The 9,290-nt window shown below is 54.3% G+C and overlaps 1 protein-coding gene across 5 annotated transcripts in view; it reads left to right on the plus strand.

Moving 5' to 3' along the window:
- Window positions 1-7,835, plus strand: part of VAV2 (vav guanine nucleotide exchange factor 2) — a 127,134-nt gene extending 119,299 nt beyond the window's left edge. For 2 of the 5 annotated variants that reach the window (XM_053996293.1, XM_053996294.1), the window contains 7 exons: window positions 392-444; window positions 1,113-1,229; window positions 1,348-1,435; window positions 1,527-1,650; window positions 2,536-2,622; window positions 4,595-4,749; window positions 5,386-7,835. In XM_053996293.1, coding sequence (XP_053852268.1) covers window positions 392-444; window positions 1,113-1,229; window positions 1,348-1,435; window positions 1,527-1,650; window positions 2,536-2,622; window positions 4,595-4,749; window positions 5,386-5,433 — 672 coding nt within the window. In that variant the 3' untranslated portion in view covers window positions 5,434-7,835. Of the gene's footprint in view, window positions 1-391; window positions 445-1,112; window positions 1,230-1,347; window positions 1,436-1,526; window positions 1,651-1,891; window positions 2,193-2,535; window positions 2,623-4,594; window positions 4,750-5,385 lie in introns of those variants that run through there. The other 3 variants (XM_053996295.1, XM_053996296.1, XM_053996297.1) reach the window with 2 other exon arrangements.
- The last annotated feature ends 1,455 nt before the right edge of the window (window positions 7,836-9,290 follow it).

A 9,290-nucleotide genomic window follows, 5' to 3' on the forward strand; every position in this document is an offset into this window, starting at 1 on the left:
GGCAGTCCCAGCCCCGTTCCCAGGGCTGGGGTTGGCATCATCAGATCCAGCTCTGCTCCTTCTCTGACTCGGGAGCAGAGTGCTGGAGATCGGGCCCAGCACAGGAAAACTGCATTTGGTTTATTTTAATTGCTTTTAGCTGCTTGCTGTAATGTTGTCAGCTGCTTCCCAATTAAAAACCACTCAGGTAAATGAACAAACACAGCCTGCTCATCCCAGCTGGGAGCTGAGAGGGAAATGCTCAGCTACAACACTGCCCTCCTCTGCCCAAGCCCAGAATCCGGGGATGGCTTGGCAGAGGGAATCCTCCCGTGGAGAGGAGCATCCCACACGTGATCCACAGCCTGAGGAGCTGCTGGCTCTTCACTAATGAGCAATTCTCAATTTGCAGCCCCCCAACAGCCGGCCACCCTCGCGGGAGATCGACTACACAGCGTACCCGTGGTGAGTGGGCAGAAACACAAACCAGCCTTGCCTTTTGGGTGCTGCTTGCTCAGGAATCCACTCCAGGAAGGAATTCCAAATGCAGACCAGCAGTGCTCTGCATCCTGCTTTCTCTGTGGCCATGGAGCAGCTGCCACAGTGGTGTTGAAAGCCCTGGCAGCAGCTGTGGGGATTTCTTCACTGATAGAGAGGGTCAGAGGCAAAAAGAGAGATGCTGGTTTCTCTTCCCATTTTCTGTGCCCAGGAAATGATTGTGGGAGGAAGGAGGGAACTCCTGCCTTGGCAGGAGAGGCTGTGCTTGGCTTGCCTGCTGCTCCTTCTCTCCAGCTCCAGCCAGGTTTATGAATTCATGGATATAAATTATCCCTGCTCTCCAGCTCTTGCTGAGGCCTCATTAACCTGGAGACTGATTCCCAATTAGTGGGTTTTTCCAGGTGCCAGGTGCTTCAAAGGGAAGAGGCCACTCTCTGTGTGCTTCAGTGGCTCAGCAGCTTCTTGTGTATCTCAGGGCACTTCCCTTCCTGCTCAGGATATTTCAGATGTTTCTCCACCTGCCTTCCATCCTTCATGCCTTTAAAAAAGATGTCTCTTTTTATCCAGAATGTGCCTGTTCAAAGATATGAGTTCATTTTAATGAATTGAATCAACTAATTAACCTCTGGGCTCAGGTTTGCAGGGAACATGGAGAGGCATCAGACAGACAACCTGCTCAAGTCTCACGTCAGCGGCACCTACCTGATCCGGGAGCGGCCGGCTGAGGCCGAGCGCTTTGCCATCAGTATTAAGTGAGTAATTCCCCATTTAGGAACTGAATAATTCAGTATTTCTCACTCACAGAGGACGAGCCAGGGCTGGAGCACGTGGCTGTGCTTTTTTTTTGAGTGCCTTTGCTGTCCTTGGCAGGTTCAATGAGGAGGTGAAGCACATTAAGGTGGTGGAGAAGGACAACTGGATTCACATCACAGAAGCCAAGAAGTTCGAAAGCTTGCTGGTGGGTTTTTGTTCCCCCTTGTAGCACTGTCTCTGCAAGTCATGCAGGGGTGGCAGAGACAGCCAGGTGCCTCTCCTTCCTTCCTTCCCAGGAGCTGGTTGAGTACTACCAGAGCCACTCGCTGAAGGAGAGCTTCAAGCAGCTGGACACAACTCTGAAATATCCCTACAAATCCCGGGAGCGCTCTACCTCCAGGACCTTCACCCGCTCCCCAGGTAAAACCCAGCTTGGGTCTCGTGGAAAACCTGCCCCTTCCAGCCAGCTGTAGGAGCAGTGGATGAAGGAATTTACAGCTTCACTGTAGGGTTTGAGTTGCTCAGCTTGCAGATGAGTCCTTCTGGGCTGGTGGCATTTTCAGGATGGGTCTCGCTGGAGGTGGTGGGATCAGAGAGGGTCTGGCCAAGCTGGGGCTCTCTGCACTGCTGCTCTCTGAAGGGACAATTTTTGCTGGGACAGGCTGGTTCCCCTCCTGTGGTTTTTCACCCTGTGGTCTGCCCACCCTCTGGCTGGGAGCAGGGATGTGATGGTCACTTTGTGGGATTTATCCTGCCTTTCCCACCCACGTGAGATTTTTGTGTTTTGATGGATCCGGTTCCAGTGTGATTTGTGGTGGTTTGAATCCCAGTGGGACTCCTTTAATGGAGGTGATGGGTGAAAGGGTAAGTCTGTGTCTAAAAGAAAAAGAAAGGAAACATCAAAATAAATGGGAAGAAAAAAGTGTAATAATGCAGGATGTTGTTTTGTCCAAAACCCTGAATGCACAGCTAACTGCTTTATGGGGAAAAATAACTTTTAAATATTTTTCTCCATGGTCTATTTAGAAAAGAATACCAAAGGAAGATAGGTTTTAAAAGTTGGTTAAATACCTTTTTGCATTAAATACAACTTTAGGATGAATTTTGAGCCCCTGGTGGCTGTGGGGCTGTGGCCACACCTTTTTTCAGCTGTCCCAGCTCGGAGCCCTTGCACAAGACCCTTTGCATGCTTTGCCCTGTATCCCTCCATCAGCTTTTAAAGCATTGTGCCTTATAATATTTTATTTTAATTTCCTTTTTAATGCGTGTTCTGCCTCTTTCTGTTTCTCTCTAACCTCTTTGCAGCCTCCTGCGCTTCCTACAACTTTTCTTTTCTCAGTCCTCAGGGCCTCAACTTTTCTTCTCAGAGCTCCTCCAGTCCCTTCTGGTCAGGTACCAGTGCCTCTCCCTGCTGGAGAGACCTGCCACCATCCCCAGCTTGAAAGCCATCACCAGTGGGACCTGTGCGGTCCCCCCTGTCCCTCCATCCCCACAGGCAGTTCAGGGGGTCCCCAGTGCTGCCCTGGGAAATCAGTTAATTAGGTTAATTAACCGTGGCTTGGTTGGCAGCAAAATGCACTCCCCCCCCTCTCCCCAAAATCAAGGCAGGGAGGAGATGGACTTGTTGCTGTTTGAGAAAAGGGGCTAAAATTAACAAAAAAAAAAAAAAAAAAGTGGATGTAGCACTTTGGGATCTCATGATGTACTTCAAGCTCGACCTGCTTATCCCATGTGTCTCACCCAACGAGCATCAGCATCCCACCCTGTCCCAGTGTGACCCTCCTTGTCCTCCAGGAGGACATCCCAGTGTCCTGCAGGGTTTGAGCTCTGGTATCTGAGGCTGCTCAGGAGCCCCTTGCTGAGGGGACAGGGACACACCTGTGCTGTCAGGTGTGTTTTGGGGCTCAGTGTCCCTGCAGAGAGTGCAGTGGTGCCCCAGCCTTTCCAGGCTGGTGTCACCCTCCCTCTTGATGGGATCAGAGCAAAGTCCTGCCAGATTTTCTTCCCATTGAAGCTTTTATCTTTCAGTCTCTCCTTTAGGCTGGAGGGAGGAAATCACCAGCAAAGCCACACGTGCCTTCCTTGGTGCTGTGGTTGGGAAGAACACTGAACTTTTCAAGCACAAATCTGGGATTTTGAGATTCTGTAACTGCACAGAAAGTATTGCAGGAAGGGATCTGTGTAGCAAGGGGCTCTGAGCAAGCTCCTGATGCAAGAGCTCAAAGCTGCTGTGATTTCTGTCCATCCTCCAGCCTGGCTGCCTGGCCAGGATGGACAAACCCTCCAGTGATTGCACATTGTGTGTCCAACACCATCGCCATCCTCATCTCCATCCACCCCAAGAGCTGAAAACCTGGGCAAAGCTTTCCCTCAAACTTTGTTCAACCTTGGTTTGCACACTTTTATAGTTGAAATTAGCCCTTGGAAATCCTGGGAGAAAGAGGGGACTGAAACACAGCATCCCCTCAGGGTGTTCATTTCTTTTTTGTGAGCTTCAGAGGACATGCATTTTTCTCCTCCTCTGCCCATCCCATCCCTCCACTGTGGTTCTCCAGCCTTTTTCCCCGTGCCCAGACCTTGGGGCAGGAATGCTGAGTGCTGCCCCTGCCTTCCCCCTCCTTGTGCTTCCCCTGAGCATCCCCTGCCTGAAGTGATGGAGATCCCTGGGGCTGGGGCTGTGCTGGTGGAGGTCAGCTCCCACGATGGCTCCTGGGGTCATCTCCTCATCCCAAGCTGCTGGTCAGTGTTAGGGTTTGGCACCATTTGGTCTCTAATGGGACCAAGTTCCCAAGGTTTCCCCCTGGCAGGGACAGGAGCAGGGAGGTTCCAGGTCAGGATCCGGTTCCTCCTCGTGGCAAAGCACACGGGATTCACTCAACACCTCTAGGAGAACCCATTCCCAGTAACTCTGGTTTTGAAGTAGCTTAAATCCAAGTTGATTTACAAAGTGGTTCCATCAGGTGCTGGGTGGCAGCTCCACAAGGCAATCTCCCAGACCTGACACTGAGAGCTGAACAGGATTTTCCCATGATTTCTTTGTTAATGGTTGTGTGTTCCTATGAAATCCTTCCTTTTACCACCTCACAAAAGTGCCCTTCACCCCAGCGACCCTCACCAAGCCTCTGACCAGCAGAGATGGTCTTCCCAAGCCCACAGGGCCCTTCAAAGCCAGCAGGAACCCAGTTTAACCCCAACCACCCCACCCATGCGGGGCTGAGCAGCTCAGGTGATGCCACCCCTCCATCCGAGCGGCTCCAGCTCTCGGTGCCATGGTGGAGAACCCAGGTTGAACCTCTCCAAGCTTTCCCCAGGCTTCAGCCAGCGTGGGGCTGCTCCTGAGCTGCTGTGCTTTGTCCCCTGGCAGTGTTCACCCCCCGGGTCATAGGCACGGCCGTGGCACGGTACAACTTTGCGGCGCGGGACATGCGGGAGCTGTCGCTGCGGGAGGGGGACGTGGTGAAGATCTACAGCAGGATTGGAGGGGACCAGGGATGGTGGAAGGGGGAGACCAACGGAAGGGTGAGTGCCTCCAGAGGAATTCCTGCAGCGGGATGGCAAAGGGAAGAGGGTGTGTCCCATGTCCTCCCGCTTGTTCCTGGGTTTTGGGTGGGCTGTCACCTCTGTGTGCTTTGTGACAGTGGCGGTGATACCCAGGGCACACAGGTGGATGGGAGCATGTGCTGGGAGGGTCTGATCTTCCCTAAACCTGCCCGTGGGGGATGTCTGCGGGCCCTGCAGGGGGAAGGCTCAGCATCCTGGGAAAACCGGCAGCCTGCTGGCTTGACCTGGTATCCCACGGATTTTGTAGCACTGGGGACGGATTCTTCCTGCCTGATGCCTTGCAGGCAGCGTGTCCAAGGTGATGTACTCCATCCCAAATGAGGGTGATGGCTCACACCATCAGGATCTGGCACGTCCAGGACTGGGAACAGCACTTAATAGCAGGGCAATAACCCCAGCGACAGGACAAAGCTCCCTCATAAAATCACAGAGTTGGAAGGGCCCCGCAAGGATTGTGGTGTCCCAGCCCTGCACAGGACACCCCAACAACCCCACCCTGTCCCTGAGTGCTCCAAATCCTTGAACTCCAGCAGGCTTTGAGCTGTTCCCCTTGAGCTTCCCAGCCCCCAGCTCACCTGTCCTGTCCCCCCACAGGTGGGCTGGTTTCCCTCGACGTACGTGGAGGAGGAGGGGGTGCAGTGACCGCGGCCGTGGCCGGTGGAAGTCGTCGAGCGCCCGGAGCCAGCAGCTGCAGCCCGAGCACACTGTCCCCGTGCTGGACACCTCCCAGGACTGCCCCTGCAGCCCCTCACGACCCCCGCCCCGTGCAGGCTGCCCCGGCCTCGCCCCCGTTCCGTGTACAGAAGATTGATGGGCTGTGGGATGGCGCTGCTGGAGCGGCTCTCCCTGATGGACAGAGCTCAGAGACTCTGGGGTGCCCAGCAGGGCGTGGGCACTGCACCCCTCTTGTGTCAGGGGGTTTTCAAAGCCACCGTGGGGATGGTGGAGAAGAGGGTGAGGCTGAAGGTTTTGTGCCTGGGTGAGAATTCGGGGGCTTCCAGGGGAGGGAGTCCCAAGGAGACAATGCAGAGCCCCTGCCACAGCGCTCGGGTCAGGATTTTGGCACTGGCCCTGGCAGCCATGGGCAGCACTGTGCTGTGGCCAGCGTGAGGGGCAGGGTGGGGACGCCTGGCCCGGGAGGAGGAGAGGGCTGTGACCATTTTGACCCTCAGGTGTAGGCTGGAAGTGGACCTTTGGGCAAGGCAGGAGGGGGAAAGAGCCATTTTGGCACCCCCCAAGCCCATTTTCTTTACAGTCACCTCAGTCCCACCAGCCTTGCTGCGGGCAGGGGGGTGCCCAGGGAGCAGACTGGTCCCACTGGTGAGCAGGAGGTCTCAGTGCATTGCAGGACTGGAGATGTGCTCCACACAAGGGTTTCAGGGGCCACCAAGGCACCAGGTACATGCAGAGGATGCGTCCCTGGATCTGTCCTCCCCAGGCCAGGCTGATTTTCCTTGCAGCTGTGACAAATCCCACCTCATGAGCTCAGGGTGAACCCACCTGAATAAGGGCTATGGTATCAAGTCCTGAATGCTGTCCCTGAGCTGTGAAAGCATCTCCTCTTGCCAGCTGTGTGCACTTTTGGGGGCTGGCAGCGTTGCCCCCCTCTCTTCCTCCCACAGGCTGTTCCTGCTGCTGCTGTCAAGTAAAGGTCCGTGTGTTGTGACATTCCCCCTGTGTCCTGAGCACCCTCTGTCCTTCCCAAAGTGCAAATACAAACAAAATACACGTGTGGGAGCGTGACAGGGAACAGCTTCCCTGCATCTGAGCCCCAGGAGCTGCCTCTCTGAATAAGTGGCACTCTGAGCTGGTGCTTCCATGCCCTGATGTTGTTCCCCTGGGATTTGGGGTGGTCCTGCTGTGTTCTGGTGTGGGATCCTGCTGCAAGTCTGGGAGCTGCCAGTGTTGGCAGTGTTGGGTGAGCAGTGCTGCTGCCCTCAGTCCCTGGCATGGGGGTCTGCAAACAGAGCAGCAGAACCGTGCTTGGGATAAGAACGGAAGAGTTTGGATCTCCCAAGGATGAGGAAATGATGCTGACTTGGGAATCACACGCTGCTGCTCAGTGACAAGCCCAGAGCCAGCCTGCTTTGCTCCCGGCTCCTCCTGGAGCTCTGGGAGTGCCCCCGCTCGTGGGGCTGTGAGGTGGGTGCAGCAGGGTCTGGCCAGGGCAGACAGGAGGTGACAGGGACGTGGGGGGCTCAGGGCATTCCCAAGGTACTGTTTGGTGCTAACCCCTCCCAGCCAGCCCCTCCGTGCTCAGTTTGAGGGGAGCAGCCAGCAGGGAGCTGACAATTCCCTGCTCCCGTGCAGAGCAGAGGGTGCCATTCCCATTGCAGAGGCTGTGCTGGAGCTGGGGGGGCGTTTTGGGCGGATGGGACACACAAACTCCTGATGGCTCCTGCTCTGCCTGGCATCCTAAAGCCTTACAGCCCCTCCTGTTTAACGTGGCCAATTTTGTAAGGTGGCAAGGGCATCACCTTGGGAGAGCACAGCTGCTGTCCCTTACACCCCAAAGGGACCCCCACCCTCTGCCTGCCCTGCCAAACCCCCTCCCCCAGAGAGCTCTCCCTCTTGTGTTTACTGGTGTAAGAAACTTGTTAAAAAGAGATTGTTCTGTTTGTAAGTAATTATTCAGCCACTTGCCACAAATATATCTGTGAATAAGAAAGGGAAATGTTTTTTTTATGATGGCGAGAAAATTGTATGTATTATTTTAGGTCGTCGCAGATCATTTGGAATTGCAATGGGATACGTTGGAAAATAATATGTAAATTCCTTGGGTTTTTCCTTTGCACTGCACTAACTGGGCTAGGGTGGAGGGGGTTTAAAGATCAAACTGTTTGTTTATTGGAATAGTTTATAGCTGGGAATTTGGAAATCATTTGGAATAGCTTGTAATGCTGGAATAGAAACTTTAGCTGCTACTTAGAAACCCTTTTGCATGTGGTTTTTCCAGGCCTTTTTAAGTTACAATTCATCAAAGTAAATTCCCCAACGGAAAAAAAAAAAAAAAAACCCCAAAATAAAGTGTAATTTTGCTGATAGTTTTTTTTTTTTTTTCAGCCATGGTTTTTAATGTGCCAGGGGTGTCAGGATCATGTCAGGGTTGTTGTCACTAAAACCCCCTTGGCTGCACTGGGGCTCAGGGTTGGCTTGGCCCATCCAGGGAGGATGGGTGCTCCCAGGGATGGATCCTTCCCGATTCCTGGCATGAACACTAAGTGCTTTTACCCCTTCCAGAATTTGGAGTAGATCCCTCCTGTGGTGCCTGTCAGGCTCCTCCTCATTCCTGGAGCAGCTGCCACTCGTGCAGTTGTCCCATGCAGGAGCTTTCCTGTGACTCCTCTCTTTTGCTGAGCTGAACCCCTGCAGGGTGAAGGAAAGAGGCTGATTTTCCATGGCTTTTAGTCACTCCTGGATATCATATTCCAGAATCCCACCTGGCCCTGCAGGCAGCAGCATGCTCCAGAGCAATAAATAAGCTGCACAGTTGTTTATAAAAACCTGAGGTGTTCAAGAGGCCTCACCTTGAGCAGGGATGTGATACCCATGTGAGCTGCCATGTCATTTAATTAAGAACATTAATTTTTTCCACCCTTGGAGTCCCCAGTGCTTCACTTTCCCCAGGGTCAGCTGGAAGGGGTTGTAGCAGTGAGCAGAGGGGTTTTACTCAGAGAATCAGGACGTGAGCTGGGCACTACATTTTGGATGCAGGCTTGGGAAGGTGCTGCCCAGCCAGGTATTAAGCCTTGGTCCAGGTGCTGAGCCTGCCTGGGATAAGCTCTTTCCTCGTGGCTGTTTGGTCTTAAAGGCACCACTCCAACTTTCACCACGGATGAAATACCAGGTTTAGGTGCCTGGGCTCTCCCCTGCTGGTGCTGAGCCTCAGCCTGGCCCTGGGAGGGTGGAATGGCACAGCTGGGCTGCCAAATGCAGCACTGGAGCCTGCAACCAAGAGCTGGGCAGTGCAAAAACCTGTTCCCATTCTGTCCTGCCTCCGGGGACATCCCTGGGGACACCGAGCCCTTGGGGAGTGGCTGGAGCTGGCAGGTGGGTGCCTCCACAGCGGCTTTGCTCAGCTTCGTGCCAAAATCTTCTCCTGGGGGTGCTCCAGAGCAGGGTCTGGCAGCTCAGGAATAAATGGGGCATTGATCCAGCGTGCCCAGCCAGGGCCAGGTGCAGTAACCAGAGCAGGAGCAGCGTTCCAGGGGCATTAACAGCAGGATCAATTCCAGCCAGCACAGCTGGTTCCAGCCCTGCACAGCCCCTGCCTGTCCCAGGAGGGGGGGACACACCAGGCACAGGGATTTCTTTATTATTCTGGTTTTTCCCCCAGCAAGAGCAGCTGCTGACGAAACGCCCCCGTGAGCTGGGCTCTGAGCAAACACGGCGTGGGGGTGGCTGTGTTTGCTGGCTGCCCTGTGCCAGCAGCAGCTCCTGCTCCTGTCACAGTGTGACAGCCACCTGCCCTGGCCCTGGGACTGCCCCTCGAGCCCCGT

This window comes from Vidua macroura, chromosome 21 (genome assembly GCF_024509145.1).
Source record: "Vidua macroura isolate BioBank_ID:100142 chromosome 21, ASM2450914v1, whole genome shotgun sequence".
Lineage (NCBI taxonomy): Eukaryota > Metazoa > Chordata > Aves > Passeriformes > Viduidae > Vidua > Vidua macroura.